Source organism: Panicum hallii, chromosome 9 (assembly GCF_002211085.1).
Source record: "Panicum hallii strain FIL2 chromosome 9, PHallii_v3.1, whole genome shotgun sequence".
Classification (NCBI taxonomy): Eukaryota; Viridiplantae; Streptophyta; class Magnoliopsida; order Poales; family Poaceae; genus Panicum; species Panicum hallii.
In genome coordinates this window covers 639,760-663,584 of record NC_038050.1, presented here as the reverse complement: position 1 = coordinate 663,584, position 23,825 = coordinate 639,760, and the positions used below count along the sequence as shown (strand labels likewise).

Sequence of the window (23,825 nt, the reverse complement as noted above, 5' to 3'; positions counted from 1 at the left end):
ACATACTGTTTTCAGATCAAGATTTCTGTGGAATTCCTGCAGCCCCGCCGAGCACGGACGAGAGCGGAAGTTGTGACGAAAGCGCACAGGTCCGGGTTCCCCGGTTTGGCGGTAAACAAAAAGGGCCTTGCGGCTGATTATTGATTGAGCGAGCATGTAAGAGCGATCGGCGACCTAACCAGATGTTGATGCTAGGCAGTTCAAAAAAGATGGGTTGGTGGCAGCTGAGTTCGTTGAGCTAGCTACCGGCCACCGCATAGATACTAGCTGCGTCTTTGCTTACTAGCTAGCACTCGTGAATCTTGATGTACAAAAGGCCGGGCCTGCTGCGCTGTGCATGCTCTCTTTGTGAGTACTAATCCACTTTACATAAGTATTCAGTGATGGTAGCTGTTGCAGATTGCACACTGCCCTAATAATGCATGATGCATGCTTGGTACCGAGCAACACACTATCACAGTAACAAATCTGAGCCGTGTGCATGATGATTGGGTGGCAGCTCCCTTGGGAAATGGGTTCACCCCATCATGCTGTATTCCCCTGACAGGCTAACGTGCAGCATGTGAGACGACTCGAACGTCTGTCCGGACTCCAGAATTGTGATGTGCGACATGATATGGGATGACCTGCCTAACTAACATGTTAGGCTAGTAAACGGCCCATCAAATGATCGACAAGGTTGGCACTTATCTGTTAATTTCCAGCTTGCTTATTAGCTGCTCAGTCCGGCTCCTAAGTCCCAGCACATCATCAGCAGTGGCACTGCAAGCAAGGAAGATTCTCCAAGCGCTGGCTGCGCGTAGTACTGGATCTGCATACATAATTCTTCATTGATGGAGCGGCCAGATTAAAGCAAGTAGCAGTACTATATGGAGCGCTGATCGGGATGTGCCAGCTGAACCTTCTGTTCCGTTCGTATGGAGACTCTGCGTAGCACGCCGCCACGTAGCGCCTGTCCACGTCACTAGTTGACGGGTGAGCAGATGAGCAACAGTCTTGAACGCTACCGCCGAAAAAGACACCCATATGGAGTAGTTTTGCAAGAAAAATAAAAAAGGGGGGGGGGGGGGGGGGACTAGCTAGCTATGGCAATGTAGTGCTGCTGTGACGACAGACGTAGGAGCATTATTCAGTATTGATTGTATCAACCTATGGCTGGCAGTATCTTTGGAAAAAGAAAATCACACTGATCGATCTGGTCGAGTTTGAAGCGTCTCGCTCTTAGTTTTGTCGAGGATCTATGGTAGCTAGCTAGCTGAGGAGGAGGAATTCCATTCCAAGACCGGACGCACGGCAGGCGCAGTCTGGAGATTTCTGTGGAATGGAACTGATGCAGCCCCGGCCCGCCGAGCAAGGACAAAAAAGCGAGATTTGGTTCCCCTGTTTGGCGTTAAACACGGAGGTCCGGAGCTGAGCTGTTTGATTTATTGAGCGAGCACAGCATAGCATAGCATGCAACAAGAGCTGGCCATTTGATTGCGAGCTACAGTAATCGCCGGCAGATGATGTTGCTGCTGCTACCAGTTCCTTTTAAATTAAATAAGTACCAGTACTGACGCGATATATATATATATATATATATATATATATATATATATATATATATATGTATATATATGGGGGATGACGACCTAACATGTTAGGCTAGTAACGATCGACCCGCACCCGCACCCGCATCGGATGGCAAGCATGACACTTAATTTTCCGTCGAATGCCAAGCAATATGGCACTTTTAGTTGGTTAGTTAGTTAGTTGGTGGGTGAGCAAATCAAATGAACAACAGCACGCAAAAGGTGAAACCAGTGATACATAACAAATTATATAGGTCGTTTTAGCATTTCTAGAAACGTTGTGTTCACTGTGCAGCTAAATATACACTATGTTTAGATATATAAGCAAAAGCTATATGACCTATAATTTTGAACTAGCGCCGGAATTAAAGTACAGGCCGGCAAAGAGCTCAATTAAAAATAGAAAATGATGTGTTATTCTAATTCTGCTTGAAATGCTCGATCGATGTATATATATATATAGTAGTACTTAGTACGTATATATTTTGCCATGTCTGCTGCTTCACTCAGTACCTATACATGGCAACCTTTTGACAGCAGCAGGCCACCAATTATTCTTGTGACTGAACGGATCGAATTTTCAGTTGAGAGGGCGGAGGAAGATCATCGAATTCTGAAACTGGGAAGCAGACACGGCGGTGAGCTAGACCTACACGCATGCCGGGACTTGATCCTGATCATCGAGAGACGACCACAGCCTGATGATAGATCGAGGGCCGGCCGGCGGCGGAATTGGCAAATGAGCGCATCACCGCCGCGGATTTCCCATGAATGACTGATGACGCGAGCAGCAGAGATCGAATACCATTGCGACTTTACTTGGTGTCCTTCCTTCCATCCGTCGGCCATGGCCGCCCATGGATATACAGATAGTCAGATGATGTCGTCGATCAGCATGTGCGTGTGCATCCATGGGGACCCGATCCTCCCCGGCTGGCACCAACTCTCAAGGCCGAGCCACCCATCAATCAGGTCACCACGCACAAACAAGAACATTTTTATCTGCCGTAGTTGTCCTTAAAAAAAAATAAAAATGTTGCTTTCTTTCAAAAGAAAAAATGTTGCACGACTGCACTGCTACAGGTATTTATACTTGCTAGTTCACTACTACAGAGGAAGCTTCCAAAGCATTCCGTATTCTAGCTCCCAGTTCACTGTCAAAGCACTTGGTTTACTAATTTCTTTCTTCTGTCAGAGCAGAGAGCGTATAAATTGTGCTGGGCTAGCTCGCTCTAGCTAGGTGCCGCCGCGTACGACTTGTTACGTCTGCAAATTCCAAGAGGTCAGGCCGCCGCCCCTTCTACTTCTACTTAAGCTAGGGAGCCTGCTGCACTGCACCCACATCGATCGGCACATCATCTCTCGCTCTACACTACACTAGCGTGGACAGTGTGTGTACTACAGCAGGCTGTGTACTAGCGAGTTAAGGCCGGCCAGCCAGCCGGCCGCCGCCACTGATCGATCAATAAGCGGCCGCGATAGATGGCGAAGGTCGCCGCGGAGGCTGCGGGGCGCCAGGCGGCGTCCTTCGTGCTCGGCTGCGTCGCCGCGCTCACCCTCGTGCTGCTCCTGCAGCGCCGCCCCGAGGAACTCACCCGCCCCAGGGCGCCGGTGCAATTCTTCGGGTCCAGATCGTTGTCGTCACCATCAGGCCGCGGCGGGGGCGGGACTTCTCCGTCTTCCCCGCCGTCGGCACCCGCAGGTCCGGCGGCGATCGTTGCCGCAGCTGATGGTCAGCTGCAGACAGCCGTTCCCGTGCAGGCGAACGCCACAAAGCTGATGAAGCCTGCAGCAGCTGGCGCTACCACCACTGCTGCTACCGCCGATGATCTAGGCCGCGTTCCGGCCACTCCCGCACATCGCCAACAAGAGGTTGGCTGGTTCACAGATGGATTTCCTGTTCAGTTGCCCAGCGAGATATGCTGTTCGTCGATTTTTTTCCCCTTCCTGGCCTCTACCGAATTTGCTCGATCCGCGTGTTTTATCGAAGATCGTTGACATCGGCCGAAAACCGAATAATTTGGGAGGTATCGGGAATGACGTATGAGGACGACGATGCCTACCTGATCAATTGCATCTCACTCCAGCGCTGCAACTTTACCTGCTTTTATTCGATTTGCTGCCATCTCAAGTTTCTTCCAAAAGAAAAAAAAGGAAATCGAAACACTCATGTTTCACGCATGGCGCAGGGCGAGGCCGACGACGCGGAGTTCCCCGGCCTTGCCGCGGTGGTGGCGCGCGCGGCGACGCCGGACGACCGGACGGTGATCATCACGTGCGTGAACCACGCGTGGGCGGCGCCGGGGTCGCTGCTGGACCTCTTCCTGGAGAGCTTCCGCGTCGGCGACGGCATCGCGGACCTGCTGGACCACGTCCTCATCGTGGCCATGGACCCGATGGCCATGGCGCGCTGCCGCGCCCTGCACCCGCACTGCTACCTCTACACCATGCCCGGCATCGACTTCGCCTCCGCCAAGTTCTTCCTCTCCAAGGAGTACCTCGAGCTCGTCTGGAGCAAGCTCAAGCTCCAGCGCCGGGTGCTCCAGCTCGGATACAACTTCCTCTTCACCGTGAGTGGTAGTGTCCATCCTGGGCTCCTGGCCTGGCCTGGCCTGAATTATATAGATATTATATGCAAGTTAATTAATTGATCATCCGATCGATCCTCTTGGTAATTCATTCATTCATTCATCGATCGATCGGTGATGGCAATGCAACTGATGAATGCAATATATAGGACGTTGACATCCTGTGGTTCCGGAACCCGTTCAAGCACGTGACGGCGTACGCGGACATGAGCATCTCCAGCGACGTCTTCTTCGGCGACCCCGACAACATGGACAACTTCCCCAACACGGGCTTCTTCCACGTGAGGCCCAACAAGCGGACGATCGCCATGACCAGGGCGTGGCACGAGGCGAGGGAGAGGTACCCGGGCAGGAACGAGCAGCCGGTGTTCAACGCCATCAAGAAGGGGCTCGTCAGGGACCTCCGGCTGCGGTTGCAGTACATGGACCCGGCCTTCATGGGAGGCTTCTGCAGCTACGGCAAGGACCTCCGCAGGATCTGCACCATGCACGCCAACTGCTGCGTCGGGCTGGGAAACAAGCTCAGGGACCTCAGGACCCTGCTCGCCGACTGGAGGAACTACACGGCGATGCCGCACTGGGCAAAGCAACACGCCAAGTGGACAGTCCCGGGAGCCTGCATCCACTGATGGCCACCGAATCACTGATTGATCGAGCATCCATCCATGGTGGACTCGTCAGTTGCATTTGAATACACGGCGGATTCTGGATTGATGGATTATTTGTTTTTCTTTCGGATAGATTTGTTGGATACCAGAATAGTTGCCCTTTACTCCTACTTTGTGTAATAATAGCCAGCAAAATACCTGTACACTTAAGTACTTTGTGAAGCATACTACTATACTAGTACTGTAGTGTCTTGGATAGTATGTACCAGACATTCAGACAAGGTGACAAAGTCGGGTTTGTTGGATACCAGTCCTCTACTGTATACCAGAAAAGTATCTGTAAACTTACTACTTTGTGAAGTAGTGTGTCTTCTATATACACCACACCAGACAATCAATCAATAAATATTTCATCTCTAATAAAAAAGAAGAATGGAGAGGCCCTGAGCTGTGTGGGCTGAGCCTAAATACATGAGGAAACAAGGCCCATAAGAACGGCCCACGCACTCTCGCGGTCCGTCTCTCTCTTCCTCCTCCCCTCCCCTCACCAGAGCAAACAGCAAAGCAAGCCAGCCAGCCATTTTGCCCGCTCCCCGCTCCTGATAAAGCGATAGATAAACCCCGAGCAGGTCGGGTCGGGGCCCCCTCCCAAATTCGCCTACCCGCCCGCCGGCAGCCGCGCCGTCGCACCCTGCCCCGGCTCCTCGTCTCTGCCGGCACTGGGCATCCGGCTCGGACTGGGTTCCCCTCTCCTTGGTAAGGGCGCCCTAGCTTGCTTGGATGGATTGTTTTCAACTTTACTGCGCACATACCAGTACATTTACCAAGTTTTCCTGGGGGTTTTCAATTGAATCGCCATTGCCTGCAGCTACGCCCGCCACCGGATTCAGACATGGGAGAAGGTGGAGAAGAGAAATCATTCAATTTCCTACAGGTTTTGCTCGGTGCGTCGATCTCTCTTATCATATCTCTCTCCGTAGTATTATCTCTTTGTGTTTGTTGGATCTGTGCTCCGCAGTGCAGCCAGAATTTTTGGTTGCTCATGGTCACTGGTGTGAGCTAGGAAGTTGCTGCTAAGTTCCATGATGAAATCGGTTAAACAAAACCCTAGCTGGGTTTAACTGCAGGGGTTCTGCATAAGTGCTATAACATCACCTTACTCTTTTATTTTGACCAGAACATCCCCTTTCTGTCATTAGTCACAATATTATAGCTTAGGTCGTAATGTAGCATAATCTGGAGTATGCTGATTGTAATATGGCAATCCTGCTGCTCTGAGAGCTAGTTTCTTATTGAAACCTTGTCCATTGTGGATGTGGTTATGTCTGGAGGGTTTGAGTGGTGGACTGGTGGTTGGCCTTGTATCGCTAACTGTATTGCTGGGCTTAGAAAATCTTTGCTGTTTGCTCAGTTCGGCTCAATATAGTTCAGCTGCCTTCTGGTAAAGGAAAATGACACTGATCGTTGTATAACTTTGTCTTTTTCAGAAGGCAGCATAGCTGGAGGAACCGCTGGTGTTGTGGTTGAAACAGCACTGTACCCAATTGACACGATAAAAACCAGGCTTCAGGTCAATCATCTTTATGCTGCACGATAGCTGTTTCTACAACCTGACATCTTGAGAACAGGAGCAGTATGTGTTGCGCATACAAAATATTCATCTAAGCATGCTTGAATGACAACTAAATCCTATTCCACTCATGGTCCAAAAAATGACATTGGCTGCCTAGTTTTTCAAATTATGTTGCGTTTCTAGTTTCCCATATGAGTCAATTTTTCTGCTAATCATTACCAGTACCTTGGAATATTAATATGACACTGTCAGAAATTTGTGATTTTTGCAGGCTGCTCGAGGTGGAAGCCGAATTGAATGGAAAGGCCTCTATTCTGGATTAGCTGGAAATCTTGCTGGTGTTCTCCCGTGAGTACATTATATGTCTTCTTCATATAGCATCTTAGATGTTTACTTGTTATACCTTTTGCATGATATTTGGTTGATTATTAAGGCAATTTTGGTCTGTAAGCTGTGAGCTTATCTTACGTGGCACCAACTTCTGTTGGATGCTATATTGAAGTAGTAGTAATAACTCATGATGTGATGCACTTCCTGTTATATTTTCATTAGCTGATCAAGTGCTGTTTCACATTTTAACTGACTAGCATGCACATATTAAGAAGTCATATTCCATTATTTCACCTTATGCAAAGATACCATGGGATGATATTGCTGTCTTATATTGATCCTGTGTATGTGATTTTTCTTAACATATCTATAACTTATTCCAGGGCTTCTGCGATATTTGTGGGAGTGTATGAACCTACTAAAAGAAAACTATTGGAGACACTTCCTGAAAATTTGAGTGCTGTTGCCCATTTTGTAAGTTAGTACAGATTTAGCCTTCTGTCGTACTACCAGATTTCTTAAAACAATGCTTGTTGGATGGCTTTGCTGTCTATACATGTACCTTTTTGTCGGAGGAAATCTCCAGCCGGGTGGCGGAATGCACCCGCCTAATCCTAGTCTAGGATGAGTTTTGGGAAAGTCTAGGGTTGCTTGATCAAGAGGCGTAAAATATAGGAAACACACAAGGTTTTAGAGTGGTTCGGGCCGCCGGAGCGTAAAACTCTACGTCCACTGTGTGTTGTATTGCTTGTGAGAGCCTGTGGAAGCTTGTGAGTGTCTGTAAGGCTCGAGAGAACTTAAGTGAACCTTAGAGAGCTTGTGCGGGTGTGCCTAAGCTTTTTTTGTGATTCTCTGTTCTAACGTGCGCGGTCTCCCTTTTATAGGCTCAAGGGGAGCGCGTACACTGAGTGTGGTCCCGACAGGTGGGCCCAGCGACATATTAAATAATGTATACATTGGAGCCTTAGATGCTACAGATTTGGAAATCCTGCTCTTCGGCCTCCGTGCGTATCCTCTACCAGGGTATGGTCATGTGCCGTCTCGCTAGCACAGTGCCTGCTGTCAGTGACACGCACAGTGGAAGACGTGCTGTCACTGTTGGGTCAATTCCCGCTGACATGCGAAGGAGCTATGTTGACCTGCCATGCTGTAGCCTCCGCGCACACTGTAGCAGCGCACGCCGCAGCCCTCCTGCAGCAGATCATAATTACCCTTTGCTCACGCGCGCGGCGCTGTGATGTGACTACACGCCGCCCGCCTGCGTACGCGGTGTGGTGATGCGACGCGCCGCCTCGGTAACTGACGGGCTTACCGTGGTGTCAGCATACCTGCCCAACGTGTCAGTGGGCAGCCGATGCTCTGTCTTGGGCACGCGCACCCCACCTATCCGCATTTAATGCGGTAGTTGGGCTGGCGTCCCGCTGAAGGCTGGCTGCCACCGGACACGTGGCAGAGCTGGCTTTGCAGCCGCATCCTCAGGGGCACGTGGCGGCACCGGGTCTCCTCCCCGGAGGGAAGGGAGGTCCAGGCCCCCGAGGCCGGCCCAGGTGCACAGGCCCCCTGGGGGTCCGGATTCCACACGTGGCGGCACCGGACCACCCCGCGGTGGTTTGGGCCCGCGGTGGCCGTTCCTGAGCACCTTGTCCTCGTGGGCACATGGAGGCGCCGGTCCTGCTAGAGCACGGGGTAAGGTCCGGGGACCGTGACCCCAGCTGTGAGGCCCGGGCCATACGCCCCGTCACCCAAAGGCTTAGCGTGAGGTTACGGATAACCTTGCGCCCCTCGGGTTGGGTACACTAGCAGGAGGTACCCCTGTCCGTATGTACCGACACTTTTCATTTCACCTGCAAACATATCCATGGCATCTCTTTTTAGTATCGGAACTACAAAAGAAAAATGTTATTCTGTGCCTTCCCCATCAATGTTGCGTATTATTTATGTTGGCCATGTTTTCTAAATGCAAATGGTACAGACTGCTGGGGCCATTGGAGGTATCGCTGCTTCTCTTGTCCGTGTCCCTACAGAGGTTTGTAATTATTATAATTTCTATCCAATTTGTGTTGTACTGCGCTCAAATTGGGTCTTACTGCATTCAGGTGGTGAAACAAAGAATGCAAACTGGTCAATTCAAGAAAGCACCTGATGCTGTTCGCCTCATTGTTGCTAAAGAAGGATTCAAAGGGCTATATGCTGTATGTATATGCGGTATCTTAATTAATTTTCCCTTATTGAAGAAAAAAAATGGGAACAATTTTTTGAAATGTAATACTAACTTTTTTTTCAAGAGTGGTTGACTGTTGAATTTCATATGTACAATTTACACCATCTTACAATAAATCATGCCACATCCATTATAACTCTTGGTTGCTTTGGTTCTAGGGTTATGGTTCCTTTCTACTTCGAGATCTTCCATTCGACGCCATTCAATTCTGCATATATGAGCAACTTCGAATTGGTTACAAACTTGTGGTACTCCTCTATCATTGCTGATACAACTATTCTTTGTCATCAAACTACTCATGAAGCTTCTGCATGATGGTTTGAACCACTTACTGTCTTAAAATACAAGGCTGAGCATTCATAATTGCTGCATGTTGTCCCTGAACGAATGTTGGCCAGTAGGTTACAGTTTTGCTATGATCAAATCCTTTTGCTCTCGTGATGTCAATACAAATGATGTGATTTGGCGTGCTACTTTATTTTTACTAGAGTCTTCATTTTTTTAGGACTGAATGACGTGATTGATGGCTCATATTATTTGGTCTTCACTAAGAATCTATATCTGTATTCTGTAACCAATGTCCAGCATTAACTGTAACTAGGACTTTTGACAATTCTTTGTACTTATCACATTTCCTTTCCCCCTCCAGGCGAAGAGGGAGTTGAATGATCCAGAGAATGCACTTATTGGTGCTTTTGCTGGTATAATGAAAGTCTCAGCCTAATATTTTGTAACCCTCATCTTAATTCCTCAGTATCTGATTGCCCTTTCTTGGGTTCTTTTATTTCCTGGTTCTGAACAAATCACTTGTATTTTGTACCTTCATGTTTCGCTAGGTGCCATTACTGGAGCTATTACAACGCCCCTTGATGTCATGAAGACAAGACTGATGGTTCAGGTGAATACTTCTTCAAACTTATATTCCACGTAGGAATCGCCATTTACATGACTGACCAGTTTCATGTTGGTTGCATTTACAGGGACAAGGAACTCAGTACTCAGGAATTGTAAATTGTGCTCAGACCATCCTAAGAGAGGAAGGCCCTAGGGCTTTCTTGAAGGTAAGCGCCACCTGCACTGCATGTACAGCTTCAATACTTTTAGGCAATGCATTCTGTTGCGTTGGCGCTCTCTTGCATTGCTTGCCTGCCCCCACCATTGGTCAACAGCTGGCTAACGCTTATTTTCAGTTGCATCTCATGTCTGGGGTTGTTGAATTTCGTGTGCTCTGAGTGGCTGATCTGATCATGTTGGGAAATGGCAGGGCATTGAGCCGCGAGTTCTGTGGATCGGCATCGGTGGGTCCATCTTCTTTGGTGTGCTGGAGAAAACCAAGTCTATGCTAGCTGAGAGGAGGAACCGCGAGCTACGGGCTATCAAGGACGAATGAGGGAAGCTCGGTTGATTGATTTACATTGCATCTGAATTTCTTTTTGCCGATGAATCTTCTGTGTAACTAGATATACAAAATAAACAGTTTTCTAGTTGGTCCATAGCATTTTTGTAAAACACTTGTTTCATAAATCATCATAACGCATCAACAATGGAGGTGGTTGGTTGCGTCTCGTTGTTTTCGTTTTAACGCATGAAATGCCATCGGTTGAAACTGTAAATGGAGGGACAGGCCGTGAATGGGCTACGTTAGGCCCAGCAGGCTGGCAGTCGTGGGCTTTGGTAGGCCTTGGTTTGCTTCCATGGAGACGGAGGAAGTCCGTGGCTGGAATCGGAAGAACTTTGCGCAGCTTTGCTGCGTAGGTCCGTATTCCGTGTCGTTGGATTTCAGTTGATATAAATTTTAGCTCATACATAGAGCAATGTAGTCATGGTCTGCAGCCTGTTATTATACTTGGGTATATTTTTTTGGACTCTCTATTTAAGTAGGATATATTTTTGTATGGAAATAGAACTATTTTTTATATTTAGTATTTTTGGTTATCATTTATTTGAAAAGTTTGTTGTGTAGCAAAGCTTTAGATTTTGAAATTTTGAGCAATTTTTGTATTAAAAACTTTTTGATGTAAAGATATTTCGGTGTCCGAATTTTATGCAATGAATTGTAAAAGCACTTTAAATTTGAAATTGTACTATATAATAAAGCTATAGATTTTGAAATTCTGAGCAACTTTTGTATTGAACACTTTTTAATTTGAAGATGCTTTGGTGTCCATATTGTAGGTACGACGGATCGCATGCAAGCATTTGTGCAAACAAATTACAAAAGCATTTTAAATTTTAAAATTTGCTCTATGATGAAGTTGTAATTTTTGAATTTTTAATCATATTCTATATTGAACAACTTTTGATTTCAATGCGTTTTGGTGTTCAAATTGTACGTATAATGTTGCTCATGTGAACACCAAAACTTTTGATTATAATGAATGGAATAGGTTGTAGTTTGATATAATTAAAATCTGAGAATTTTTGAAAAAAAAATTCCTAAGAGAGAACCAGGACGACGGGTTGATTTTGTGAAAACTTAAGTTTTTTTTTGCAAATTTTCCTTAACTGGGAAGGTTGGACTGCGGGTTGATTTTGAGAAAAGCAGTGAGTTTTTCATAAAATTATCTAAGAGAGGAGGTCAGACTGCGGGTTGATTTCTCTAAAGTTCGAGGACTTTTTTGCAAAATAATCAAGACTCGCACAATCTGGTCCGATCGGCCAGAAATTGCCTGTGACGTGGCCACTCTCTCAGCCACCTTTTGATACGAAAATCGTATATAGAGATTTCCATTCATAGTATGGTTTTATAGACTCCAACTGCTCAGCTAGAATTTAAATTCACGGATCATCAAAAGTTGGCATCCATGTACAAGTGATTTTATTTAGATGAAACCGGTTCTCTCTCTTCTTAAATTTAATGCCATGTAATCAGAAAATCCTATATGTTATGGTAATTAATGAGAATAAAATGTATGAAACTCCCCATTAGGATTGTGAGTAACCTAAGTGGCAAATGCAGTTCCTAGGAGTAACACGCAACTACATGTACTCCATGTACAAAGAAAGTGGCACTGGCAGGGAGCTGCCGTTGCCATTGTTGATGAGGCAAGAAGTCTAGTACTAGGAGATGCAGAGACATGGCCACTGTTTCTCTTATGTTGTTGAAGGGGCTATAGATCGATTTCCTCCTCCAAACTAGAGCTGAGCTGTGGTGCATCTTCACAACTTAGTTTATGAGGTTATAAATTGGGTGCTAAATGCTGCAAGCTCTGGTGTTTATTTGCTAGTAAATGATGACCTCCGTCCTCCGTCGGTCCTTGTATTAGCTAAAGCCACCATGAGCTCGCAGCTTCAAATTGGAAGGTCGATCGAGCTAGCTGCATGAACTGACCCTGTCAAGGTTCCATATAGTATGTGTCTAGCTAGACGCTACTTTAACCAACCACAAGCAACGCATGCTGGGAGATTTAATACAAGCAAGGTGGTCCCAGCTAGAACAAAACAAAGCAACCAACCACAAAGTCCTCGATCCATGGTTTACATTGTCGCGGCGGTCTACCAAAGAAACCCAATGAAAGTCCGTCGCATAATGTAATCTGGTCCCTGTATCTCTATCTCTATTATTATTAAAGCAAGTAATGGTTCTTTGCTTGGTCTATCAATCGAAATCCAGATAACCATATGTTAAGGGTCCGAAACCATTTAGAATTAGCGCTTAACGAGTAAAATAGAAAATAATATTATTATAAGTATAATATATATATTTTTACATATTAATCAATATATTTATATAGCTTTCCAACGTACGGGCATATTGCTAGTATATACTCCTTCCGTTCCAAATTGTCGGTTGTTTTGACAATTCTAGATATATACCTTTTGCTATATATCCGGATGACCATATGTTAAGGGTAAAATAGAGAAAAAAATGAAGTTCTCGACCGATAGGTACTATATTATTATAAAATACATATGATATATTTTATATGTTAATCAATATATTTGTATAGCTTTCCATAGCAACATACGGGCATATTGCTAGTATATACTCCTTTCATTCGAAATTGTCGGTTGTTTTGACAATTCTAGATACATACCTTTTGCTATGTATCTAGATAAATATTATATCTACATACATAGCAAAAATTATATATATCTACGTACATATCAAAAATTATGTATCTAGATTTGTCAAAACGATTAAATTGGAATGGAGGGAGTATATATTTGCACATTGTCAACCAAAATGCAAGTCCCAGCCACCACACTCATGCAATGCAATAATATAAGGCAGCTCTTAGCGGTCCACATAGAGATGAATCATCCCATCGGCCTCCAGTACTGTGTCTAATGGCGTCACCAACCCCAAGTAAGGCTTCAACCTTAGATTATACCAACCACTTATATATAACCCAAAGAGAAGCAGCGAGAGCTCGCACTCCAAAGTCCACTAACAATGGCCACGCCCTCCCAGCCTCTCGCCGGCCTGCCGCAGCAATGGCAGCTCGGCCTCCTGGCCCTTCTCCCTGTCCTTCTGGTGTCCTCCTACTACCTCCTCCTCGCGAGCAGAAGCAGCTGGCGCCGTGGCAGCGGCTCGGCGTCGGCCAGGCTGCCGCCGGGCCCCTGGCAGGTGCCGGTCCTGGGCAACCTGCACCTGCTGGGCCCGCTACCGCACCAGAACCTCCGGGACCTGGCGCGGCGGCACGGCCCCGTGATGCTGCTGCGGCTGGGCACGGTGCCGACGCTGGTGGTGTCCAGCGCGGAGGCGGCGCGGGAGGTGATGAAGGAGCACGACGTCGACTGCTGCAGCCGCCCCGCCTCGCCGGGGCCCAGGCGTCTCTCCTACGACCTCAAGGACGTGGCCTTCGCGCCCTACGACGAGTACTGGCGCGAGATGCGCAAGCTCCTCGTCGTCGAGCTCCTCAGCATGCGCCGCGTCAAGGCCGCGTGGTACGCGCGGGAGCAGCAGGTGGACAGGCTCGTCGCCAACCTCAGCCGCGCGGCCCCGGCACCTGTGGAGCTGAACGAGCACATCTTCGGCCTCGCCGACGGCATCGTCGGCACGGTGGCGTTCGGGAACATCTACGGCACGGAGCGGTTCGCGCGCAGGGAGCGCTTCCAGCACGTGCTGGACGAGGCCATGGACATGATGGCCAGCTTCTCCGCCGAAGACTTCTTCCCCAACGCCGCCGGCCGACTCGTCGACCGCCTCATGGGCCTCGTCGCCCGCCGCGAGCGCATCTTCGGGGAGCTCGACGCCTTCTTCGAGACGGTCATCGACCAGCACATGGACCCCGCGCGCGCCGTCCCCGACAACGGCGGCGACCTCGTCGACGTCCTCATCGGCCTGTGGAAGGGGCACCGGGGCACGCTCCGCTTCACCAGGGACCACGTCAAGGCCATCATCTTGGACACGTTCCTTGGCGGCATCGACACGAGCTCGGTGACCATTCTGTGGGCGATGTCGGAGCTGATCCGGAATCCGCGGGTGCTGAGGAAGGCGCAGGACGAGGTGAGGGCCGCGGTGGGCAGCGACAAGGCGCGCGTGGAGCCCGACGACGTGCCCGGGCTCCCGTACCTGAGGATGGTGGTGAAGGAGACCCTGCGCCTGCACCCGCCGGCGACGCTGCTGCTGCCCCGGGAGACAACGCGGGACGTCAGGATCTGCGGGTACGACGTGCCGGCGAGGACGCGCGTGTTCGTGAACGCGTGGGCCATCGGCAGGGACCCGGCGAGCTGGGCGGACGCGGAGGTGTTCGACCCGGACAGATTCGAGGCGAGCGAGGTGGACTACAACGGCGCGCACTTCGAGCTGGTGCCGTTCGGCGCCGGGCGGCGGATCTGCCCGGGGCTGGCCATGGGCGAGACCAACGTGACCTTCACGCTGGCCAACCTGCTCTACTGCTTCGACTGGGCGGTGCCGGAGGGGATTGCGCCGGAGGACGTGAGCATGGAGGAGACCGGCAGGCTCACGTTCCACCGGAAGGCGCCGCTCGTGCTCGTGCCCACCAGGTTTCGTCAGCAATAGTAGACAGTCCCAGTCAGAGCTGAAGAAGACGATGGCATCCTAGCTATTTATCTGCATTGTGCGGCATAAGACTTTGGATCAGTGTTCTAAATAGCGGGCTATAGCGATCCTATAGCGCGAGATTTAGCGGCATTTAGCGCGCTATAACGGGCTATAGCGCGCTATAGCGGGATTTTGGATTGCTTCCGCTAAATGTAGAGCCCGCTATTTTAGAACCTCGCTTTGGATGATGAAATTGCGAGTTGTGCATCATGGTGTGTATTTTTGTGCCGACTTCTTCGCGACTAGCATTGTTTGGCGGCATTCAGACTAACGCAACGCAAGCGCGGAAGAGTACGTCCTGCACCGCTACTGACTTCCAACATAGCGACTGTTTGGCGGCATGCCATTGCCAGGTCCTTCTCCGGATCCAGCCACAGAGCGCAGACTCAATCCAGGACCAGTAGGCCTAACAAATTAACAAGAAACATTGATTTCTAAATGAGCTTGTGGTTTTTTCTTCTTCTTTTCCACGATTTTTGTGGTTTTGTTCTATTCAACAATTTAGAAAACTAGACTCAACATTGCTTCAAAAAAAAAATTAACATCTTATAGAAATTATGTCAATATTTAGTTTAGGAAAGTTGAAATAGTACAATCAAAGTGTTAAAATACAATCTTCAAAATAGTACAGTCAAGGCATTATATTATAATATCTTATTTTATTGCCCCTCGTGCTCGTGCCCACCAGGTACCAGCAGTAGAAGTCAAAACATGCGAGCGCAGCAAAGCGGCTGCATCGTCTGATATATACTCAGTACTTCATTACTGGTTACACAATCAATTCATCCTATACAGATCATAATCATACAAATGGTATGTAGATATCCAGACGAGCAGTTGGCTCCACATGTTGAACAAACATTGCCGTTCTGCACGTTCCCAATCTACCACCATGCCCTCGCCAAGCTACTACATGTAGGAGCGCATGCGCGGCCGCATGATGGACTGTGCTCCATCGACGTATATGGTTGTGCCTGTCATGTAGCGGGATTCATCCCCGACCAGGTACAGCACCGTGGATGCCAGGTCCTTCTCCGGATCCAGCCATCTCCCCAGCGGCATCACCTCTGCGGTTGCCTTCTCAACCTTCTCCTTCCCCACAGAGATGGGGAACTGGTCCTGCACGTGCAGACCGCGACAGGCTGCATTCACTCTTATCTTGTGCTTGCCAAGCTCCAGTGCAGAAAGCTGAACAAAAAGGGAAGATTTAGAATGACAAAGAGTCAGTGGTAACAGTTGAGAGACGAAATCAATAGACTATCAGTCTATCACCACTGAAAACTACAGAGGATGGCTGACTATGAAAAGAATTTCTTGATCTGATCCATTAGGGGCAACAATTCAAACATCCTTTTCACCTTTGGCATATATGAACTGAGCGTAACACTTATGTTTTCAGAAATTCAGAAGCCCAAAGGATGCAGATTGTTGCAGAGGTCAAACAGGTATATGGGTTAGTGGAATGCAGCATGTCTTCCCTGAATTGATAGGGTTATGGTATTCTTAGGCTGATATATTGTCTGAATATTCAGGTTAAAAACCTCAGGTGGTGGTGGCATACAAATTTCTTTTGCCAACCCAAGAAATTACCATGTTAGTGTGCTCCAGCAATTGGTTCATTGTATCATACTATCATGTACTTAGATTGGCAGGTTCCTCCCCAACTCAATATAAAAATAAGTAGATATCCTGCGTGTCTGCGAAACAATTGCCACTGAAGATGTTGTGTGCATATTCATGTGTGTGATCTAGGAATACTGAAAAATCAGTAACTGTGATTTAGCATATGGCATTCCCATTTCCTCCTGTCTTAAATGTGTAATTTAAAGTTCAGAAACTCATACATGGATGAGAATCATATGAATCCAAACTTTGTAGTTCTAATAAGCGATTTAGCATTGGAACATGACCAGTTTTGGGGTTTTATTTGGACAGGAGCTATCAACAAAGCCATAGATAAATGGCACAAATCGAAGTAGTAGACTAGGATGCTTACTCGGACCAATTGGTGAATGGCCCCTAAGCTTGTGCCATAAGCTGCAGCGCCTGGATATAATCCTCTCTCAGCACCAATAATCTGAGTCAAGAACACAACAGAGCCACCATATTTTGTATCCTCGAACCGCTTTGCAATCGCCTTCATTAGAAACCAAGGCGTTATCACATTTACTTTCATGGTCTTATTGTACTCATCTTCACTTATGCTGAGACAATCTTGCACCTCGCCTGATCACACAGTAAAGGAACATCTAAAGTCAAGTGAAGCAGAATGTAAATGTGGATAATACTGCCATTTCTGATATTTTCGGTGTTTACTACATCCTCTGCCTTGTTCAAGGATGCAGTATCTCCCGAACCACTAAAACAACAGCACCATATCAGTATGAAATTCAACACATGTTATCTAAAATATGTCTGAAAGATACAGACCAAATTAATGATCATGGCAGCACAGTTCAGAAAATGTCTGAAAGATATAAGATGCAAGTTCAGTACACCCCACTCTGTATTTCCTCATTTCCACAGTTTCCTGCTGATACGAGCTAAAAGGCATTACCAATGGTTTCCTTTTGGTAAAGGGGGAGGCACTAGCAATTAAGCACGCCCCACAGGCACCCTTGTTACAGATTTTTATTGTGGCATGAGAAATTAGCTCGCAGGTAAACAAGTCCAGGCAACCAATTGTTACTGCGGCATCGGGCGTGTATGTCTTTTCATACCCTCGTAGGTGTAGCAGTTGACGAAGGCGTCCAGTCCGCCGAAGCAGCGCCACGCCCGATCCACCGCCGCGTCGACGGCCGCCTCGTCGCAGTCCTCGAAGTCCAGCCCCACCACCGCGACGCCTCCGTCCACGCAGTGCCGCACCTCCTCGGCCGTCGCGGCCAACGCGCCATCGTCGCCCACCAAAACCAACCTTGAAGCCGAATCAGAACCTTCGGGAGGGTAAGAAGCGGCGAAGACGAGGCGGGGCGTGGTAGCGCCTACCTGCAGCCGTGCTTGGCGAGGTTAGAGGCGATCCCCCTGGAGATGGCGTCGCCGGCGGCGGTGAGCAGCACCCGCTTCGCGTAGGCGTCCCCCATCGGATCTTCCCCCTTCTCTCTCTCGCAGCGGCAGGATTTCTGCTAGGAGTTCCCTATCAAAAAAATAAAAATAAAAAACTGCTAGGAGTTGGGCCGCAAAGGCATGCGGACACACCGAGTAACTTGGGCTGGGCCAGATTTCTGTAGGCCAGTCACGCTATTTTCTTCCATTATTTTTGAAGAAACATATGGTACACTAGGCATGGTCCCGAACAAAGAACACTTATTATTTTTGAAAAATTCATGCTTCCAAGGAGCACTTTCTTGCTAACTAAGCAACTAGCTAGTAGTTGCGTTTCGGGGTTGAAATTATGAGTTTGCCTGCAGTTGCTTGCGCCGTCCGGAAAGTAGTAAAGGCACTAACAAAATGTCAACTTGAAAGAAGTTTGTTGACAATTGATCGATTTGTTGCACCAGATTGCCTTCGCTCGTTATGCAGAAACAGCTTACATATTCTCCTTGGTACGCCTGACCTGAACAAGTCTGGCTAGGTGACAAGCAGCTAGCTGTTGAAGGTGAAGTCCAAAACCAGCAACCTCTGGTATCAAAACTGCTCCAAGATCAGAGCACGCGGAAGCTGCTTCTCTCTCTCCTCTTTCCCTCTCCTCACAGAACATTACGTGCTACAGTACAAGAGGTGGAGCCGGGCGGAGCCAGGTCAAACGGGCTCTCAGATCGATCTATCAAGTAGGAAGAGGGAAGAAGCTATAGCTTTTTAAAATATATACCTAGGCAGACTTTTGGCTCCTAGCTACTTTCAGTTTTCTTTGTGGTAGCTCTTGAATGTTCTGCAGCAAGCATAATCTTCAGTGGTGCGCTCCTGGTTGCACGTACAGAAGAAGAATCCCTGCTAGCTTAGCAGGATGATGTGAGCAGACCTTGCTATGTGCTGTGTAGGGTAAACTCTTTCTTTCTTTCTTTCTTTCTTTCCCCCCAAAAGAACGGGTCGGCGATAGCCAGCAGTGCGTCAGGCAATGCGTAGTGGCTGCTTACATCACCTATCTGACGCCACCACCAAGTGGTCAGCATCTGGTGTGCAACGCTGCTGCCTGAAATCAATCATCCAAACACAACCACGGACCAATCGGTTTCCTGGAAACAGCATCCTCCTTGCATTATTTATTGTGTCAGTTTATTAACCTGCTGATTGTGAAATGAAGGGACGGCATAGCATACGCATCAAGCGCCGGCAGCTGTATTGTCTTCTGATATATATGATATGATGGCACTATCTAGGTGAATGAGTGCGACGTTCTTGCAGCTGGTAACAACAAGTCCTTGTCTGTCCACCGTGTACTAGCTAGCTGCGACAGTTTGCTGTAACAACTTAAGGCCTTGTTTAAATACCTTCAAAATTCCAACTTTTTACACTCTCTCTCCATCACATCAATTTTGGGACACATGCATGGAGCAGTAAATATATGTAAAAAAATTAACTAATTGCACAGTTTAATTGTACATCACGAGACGAATCTTTTAAACCTAGTTAGTCCATAATTAGATAAAATTTGTCAAATACAAACGAAAGTGCTACAGTACCAAAAATTATAAAAACTTGGAATCTAAACGGGGCCTTACTCTTTGGAAGGGTCAGTTATTAGTTGATGCGTCCTTCCAAAATCACCAACTTAAGTAACTGTTAAGTACTAGCTCAACGTCTGAATTTTAACACAAGCGGGACGACAAAGAAACGTACTCACATTTAGGTACACCATTATATTACCAAAGGTAACGCCTGCAGTTACCAGAGCCTACTTTTCTTTTCCATCCATCGTCAGATACATATACAACTGATGACCCAAAGTTACTGTCACAGGATTTCAGTTTCAGTGACGAAGGCAGAAAGCACAAGTGACAAAAAGTTTATTCATCACCACGTACCACAGGACAGGAGCCCTGCTTATTAATTATATATAAGCCCCATTGCCATGTGCAAGACTCGCACCACAACTCTCACTTAGTACTAATTCACAAAGACTCTGAATAGTCGAGAAGCAGAGAAAACAAACAAAAACAATGGCGGTGCCGGCAGCGCCGGTCCTGGACTGCAGCTTGCCTCAGCAATGGCAGCTGACCACCCTCCTGGTTCTCGTCGTTCCTATGCTCTTTCTACTCCTCGCAACGAGATCGGGCAGGAAAGCCCGGCGCCTCCACCTGCCGCCGGGCCCGCCGCGGCTGCCCATCCTGGGCAACCTGCACCAGCTGGGCGCGCTGCCGCACCAGAGCCTCCGCGTCCTGGCGCGCCGGCACGGTCCCGCGATGCTGCTTCGGCTGGGCAGCGTGCCGACGCTGGTGGTGTCGTCGGCGGAGGCGGCGCGGGAGGTGATGAAGGCGCGCGACGTCGACTGCTGCAGCCGGCCGGACACGCCGGGGGCGCGGCGGCTGTCGTACGGCCACAAGGACGTGGCGTTCGCGCCCTACAGCGAGTACTGGCGCGAGATGCGCAAGCTCTTCGTCGTGGAGTTCCTGAGCGCGCGCCGCGTGGAGGCCAGCAGGTACGCCAGGGAGGCCGAGGTGGAGAAGCTGATCGGCCGGCTGAGCCGGGCCGCGGGCACGCCGGTGTTCCTGGAGGACCACATCTTCGCGCTCATGGACGGCGTCATCGGCACGGTGGCGTTCGGGAACATCTACGGCACGGAGCAGTTCGCGCACAGGAAGCACTTCCACGACGTGCTCGACGAGGCCATGAGCGCCAAGGCCGGCTTCTCCGCCGAGGACTACTACCCCAACGCCATCGGGCGCCTCGTGGACCGCCTCACCGGCGCCGCCGCCCGCCGCGAGCGGGTGTTCCGGGACCTGGACGCCTTCTTCGACGTCATCATCGACCAGCACCTGGACCCGTCCCGCGCCGCGCCGGAGAAGGGCCCAGACCTCATCGACGCCTTCGTCGCCCTCATGAGGGAGCGGCGCCACCGACAGCAGGGCGTCGGCTTCACTCGAGACAACATCAAAGGACTGCTCTCGGTACGTTTGTCGTCGTGCTCGTTCACACTAGCTACTTAGATATTACACGTGCTTCATTCATTCATATAATCATCATATGCGCAAATTAAATGTTTTTTTTCAGAACGTGTTCACTGCCAGCGTGGACACGAGCTCTGTGACCATGGTGTGGGCGATGGCGGAGCTGATCCGGAGGCCGGCGATGCTGAGGAAGGTGCAGGAGGAGATCAGGGCGGCGGTGGGCGACGACAAGGAGAGGGTGCAGGCCGACGACATGCCCAAGCTCCGGTACCTGAAGATGGTGGTGAAGGAGACGCTGCGTCTGCACCCGGCCGTTCCGCTGCTGCTGCCGAGGGAGACCCTGCGGCACGTGGGCATCTGCGGCTACGACGTGCCGGCCAGGACGAGGATCCTGGTGAACGCGTGGGCCATCGGCAGGGACCCCGCGAGCTGGGAGGACCCCGAGGAGTTCGACCCGGGCAGGTTCGAGAGGAACAAGCAGGACGACGTGGGCTTCAACGGCACGCACTTCGAGCTGGTGCCCTTCGGCGCCGGGCGCAGGATGTGCCCCGGGATGGCCCTGGGAGTGGCCACCACGGAGTTCACGCTGGCCAACCTGCTCTACTGCTTCGACTGGGCGCTCCCGGAGGGGATGGCACCGGAGGACGTGAGCATGGAGGAGGCCGGAGGGCTCACGGTCCGCAAGAAGACGCCGCTCGTGCTCGTGCCCACAAGACAAGATACACACAAGAGTGCCAGCAGTGCTAGCTGATGCATGATCAATATAATGTTGTAATAATCTAAGGTTGTAGGTAATTATTTAGGAGTAAGTAAACATACCTTTAATGTGGTTTTATCTAATTCAACCTGACGGCGCCTTAATTAATTTATTATTGGCTCTCTTGTCCTCCCTAGTATGAAAGAGGCTCCGACCGTCTAAGCTAATATGATTACAGTATTGTGCTACAAACTAGTAGCCACTAAAGCTAGCTAGGTTTTCATGGAATATATCCCCCTAGTGGTCACACTAGATGGCTGGAATGAGAACCAAGTGGCCACGTGCTTCGGCGGGTAGTGAACAATCTGGTGGTGCTGAGTTTGAAGGACTAGAAGACATCGATGAAGACAATCCTAATATCATTGGAGAGGAGCGTTCAGAGTCATATGTAAGTGCTTTTTTCCTTTTTCTGAAGCAAACAGTAAAGCGAAATGGAGTTGTACTAAGCTGCTTACATACAGTTCTTAGGATCTAGATTCTGATGCTGATAATGACGTAAGGAAAACATTGACCGAATGGATGCTAGCTAGGAGGTATATATGTGTTTTTATGCACCTCTTTTTACATTTGTTTAATTAAGGACCATCTTTTTCATTTTTCCTCGGTCCTCTCTTTTTTCTATTGTGTATATGTTTGCTGCTGCGTTTCCTTTGCAATCACCCATAACTAGGTTGAAAAAGTGAAGAAACTAAAGTTGAAGGTGGAAGATACACTAAAGATGAATGTAAGTATTTCTACGCAATTAATTTTTTATGTCATTTGCTGATTTTTTTTCACCATAGTGATCTATGCAATGGAGCTGCTAAACTATGCCTGACATGGAGTTCACTGAATTTTGTTCCATTTTGGCTATTCCATTAATTTGCATGCTAATTTTTTCTGCTCCGTGCACATGTCTCAATAGTTAGTTAGTTAGTTAGTTCAACACAGAATAATATTTACAATTGAGCTATTTGTTCACTCGAGTAGTTTTGTGCTCATTTTGTCGCAGTTAGAATAGTGCTAGTGTTAACATCACGCTTGATTCATTTCACAAGAATACGAATTGAATTTAATGTTAACCTTACCTGTAACATGTACCAAATTGACAACCGTAAGTTCTATGTCATGATATTGTAATAGCAGAGTTGAGTTACTCATGAATGTTAATTCGGTTTTGGACTTTTAGTTTACTAATGAAAATATGAATTATATATACATCTCTATGGGTTCAAGTTATGCCCCAATTAAATATGTTCATCTGCTTGGTATCTACCTATTTTTATTTCTGAGGGTTCCTCTAGTCAGACTAAACTTTTTATTACTTTGTCCTCCACAGAATACAATCTAAGTAATTTGGAAAAATTTGTTCATCTAAATATATGGGGATTTCACTAGTCAAATAAAAATATTTGTGTCATTTGTAGATCTGCCTTACGTATATGCATTTTTTTTATATGAAATATCTCTATCAGATAATTATGTGGTTTTGTTTTAGTATGTAGTTATCTGTCTAGTTATTGGTCTTTCTAATATCATATAGGCTCACTTACAGCTAACTTGGATTAAAATTACAGTTAAATTTTAACTGTAATTTATGTGTTATCATTATGTAACTGAGTACTTACTTGATCTATACGATTTATAGTCATATCCAAACTGAGTAATCTGAACTATGTATTTCATATCAACATCTGGTGACAGTTCTCATTCCTATTCATGCAACGATTGTTTTACATGCAAATGTTAGATTGTACAACGACATCCTATTCATTTTGAAAACATATATCATTTTTTATTTAGACCTTTTCTGTTTTCATTATTTGCATATATAGGCAAAGCACACCATAAGTGGGAAATTTTAAGGATGCGTTCACTAGATTCTCTGTCACTATGTTCTCATCTGTGGTTGACGCTCTTGAAGACTCTCAAAAGCAAGATATTGTTAAGTTTGGATTTGAATCATTGTTAAATTTTCAGAAATGCTTTGTTTCTAATAAGTTTGTGAAATGGCTAGTTAGAAATGTTAATTACAAGTCTGCCGACATTATTTTGAAAGGAGATGTAATGCCACTCACTGTTGAATCTGTACATCTCATTCTCGGCCTACCAATGAGTGGTGCCTCGTTCCCATCTGAATGTAA

At 47.8% G+C, this 23,825-nt stretch overlaps 5 protein-coding genes across 5 annotated transcripts; 4 read left to right on the top strand and 1 right to left on the bottom strand.

The window, feature by feature from the left end:
- Nucleotides 1-2,867: 2,867 nt before the first annotated feature.
- LOC112876267 (uncharacterized protein At4g15970-like) lies at nt 2,868-5,127 on the top strand. The gene is made up of 3 exons (XM_025940340.1): nt 2,868-3,443; nt 3,761-4,141; nt 4,309-5,127. The coding sequence occupies exons 1-3, from the start codon at nt 3,054-3,056 to the stop codon at nt 4,786-4,788; spliced, it is 1,251 nt and encodes a 416-aa protein (XP_025796125.1). The 5' UTR covers nt 2,868-3,053; the 3' UTR covers nt 4,789-5,127.
- A 240-nt stretch (nt 5,128-5,367) lies between these two features.
- Nucleotides 5,368-10,456, top strand: LOC112872543 (S-adenosylmethionine carrier 1, chloroplastic/mitochondrial-like). Its single transcript, XM_025935569.1, has 12 exons — nt 5,368-5,523; nt 5,636-5,711; nt 6,255-6,337; nt 6,612-6,688; nt 7,054-7,144; nt 8,643-8,696; nt 8,767-8,862; nt 9,050-9,139; nt 9,541-9,592; nt 9,728-9,789; nt 9,872-9,952; nt 10,156-10,456. The coding sequence occupies exons 2-12, from the start codon at nt 5,660-5,662 to the stop codon at nt 10,279-10,281; spliced, it is 864 nt and encodes a 287-aa protein (XP_025791354.1). The 5' UTR covers nt 5,368-5,523; nt 5,636-5,659; the 3' UTR covers nt 10,282-10,456.
- A 2,831-nt stretch (nt 10,457-13,287) lies between these two features.
- On the top strand, nt 13,288-15,043 carry LOC112877365 (4-hydroxyphenylacetaldehyde oxime monooxygenase-like). Its single transcript, XM_025941659.1, has one exon. It carries the CDS (start codon nt 13,288-13,290, stop codon nt 14,857-14,859), a length of 1,572 nt encoding a protein of 523 aa, XP_025797444.1. The 3' UTR covers nt 14,860-15,043.
- A 500-nt stretch (nt 15,044-15,543) lies between these two features.
- On the bottom strand, nt 15,544-18,034 carry LOC112872650 (oxidoreductase UcpA). Its single transcript, XM_025935718.1, has 4 exons — nt 17,887-18,034; nt 17,622-17,815; nt 16,898-17,127; nt 15,544-16,089 (listed from the first exon to the last, which is right to left on the bottom strand). Exons 1-4 carry the CDS (start codon nt 17,979-17,981, stop codon nt 15,811-15,813), a joined length of 798 nt encoding a protein of 265 aa, XP_025791503.1. The 5' UTR covers nt 17,982-18,034; the 3' UTR covers nt 15,544-15,810.
- Nucleotides 18,035-19,948: 1,914 nt separating this feature from the next.
- On the top strand, nt 19,949-21,792 carry LOC112875832 (4-hydroxyphenylacetaldehyde oxime monooxygenase-like). Its single transcript, XM_025939827.1, has 2 exons — nt 19,949-20,945; nt 21,049-21,792. The coding sequence occupies exons 1-2, from the start codon at nt 19,998-20,000 to the stop codon at nt 21,694-21,696; spliced, it is 1,596 nt and encodes a 531-aa protein (XP_025795612.1). The 5' UTR covers nt 19,949-19,997; the 3' UTR covers nt 21,697-21,792.
- Nucleotides 21,793-23,825: the final 2,033 nt, after the last annotated feature.

Excerpts from the sequence above, each read along its gene's own strand:
- LOC112876267 (XM_025940340.1), top strand. The coding sequence starts at position 3,054 with ATGGCGAAGGTCGCCGCGGAGGCTGCGGGGCGCCAGGCGGCGTCCTTC. Across the intron at positions 3,444-3,760 it reads CCGCACATCGCCAACAAGAG|GGCGAGGCCGACGACGCGGA; the intron begins GTTGGCTGGTTC and ends CGCATGGCGCAG. Across the intron at positions 4,142-4,308 it reads GATACAACTTCCTCTTCACC|GACGTTGACATCCTGTGGTT; the intron begins GTGAGTGGTAGT and ends TGCAATATATAG.
- LOC112872543 (XM_025935569.1), top strand. The coding sequence starts at position 5,660 with ATGGGAGAAGGTGGAGAAGAGAAATCATTCAATTTCCTACAGGTTTTG. Across the intron at positions 9,790-9,871 it reads AGACAAGACTGATGGTTCAG|GGACAAGGAACTCAGTACTC; the intron begins GTGAATACTTCT and ends TTGCATTTACAG. Across the intron at positions 9,953-10,155 it reads GCCCTAGGGCTTTCTTGAAG|GGCATTGAGCCGCGAGTTCT; the intron begins GTAAGCGCCACC and ends GGGAAATGGCAG.
- LOC112877365 (XM_025941659.1), top strand. The coding sequence starts at position 13,288 with ATGGCCACGCCCTCCCAGCCTCTCGCCGGCCTGCCGCAGCAATGGCAG.
- LOC112872650 (XM_025935718.1), bottom strand. The coding sequence starts at position 17,981 with ATGGGGGACGCCTACGCGAAGCGGGTGCTGCTCACCGCCGCCGGCGAC. Across the intron at positions 17,128-17,621 it reads CAACTGCTACACCTACGAGG|GCGAGGTGCAAGATTGTCTC; the intron begins GTATGAAAAGAC and ends CTGTGTGATCAG. Across the intron at positions 16,090-16,897 it reads CCATTCACCAATTGGTCCGA|CTTTCTGCACTGGAGCTTGG; the intron begins GTAAGCATCCTA and ends CTTTTTGTTCAG.
- LOC112875832 (XM_025939827.1), top strand. The coding sequence starts at position 19,998 with ATGGCGGTGCCGGCAGCGCCGGTCCTGGACTGCAGCTTGCCTCAGCAA. Across the intron at positions 20,946-21,048 it reads ACATCAAAGGACTGCTCTCG|AACGTGTTCACTGCCAGCGT; the intron begins GTACGTTTGTCG and ends GTTTTTTTTCAG.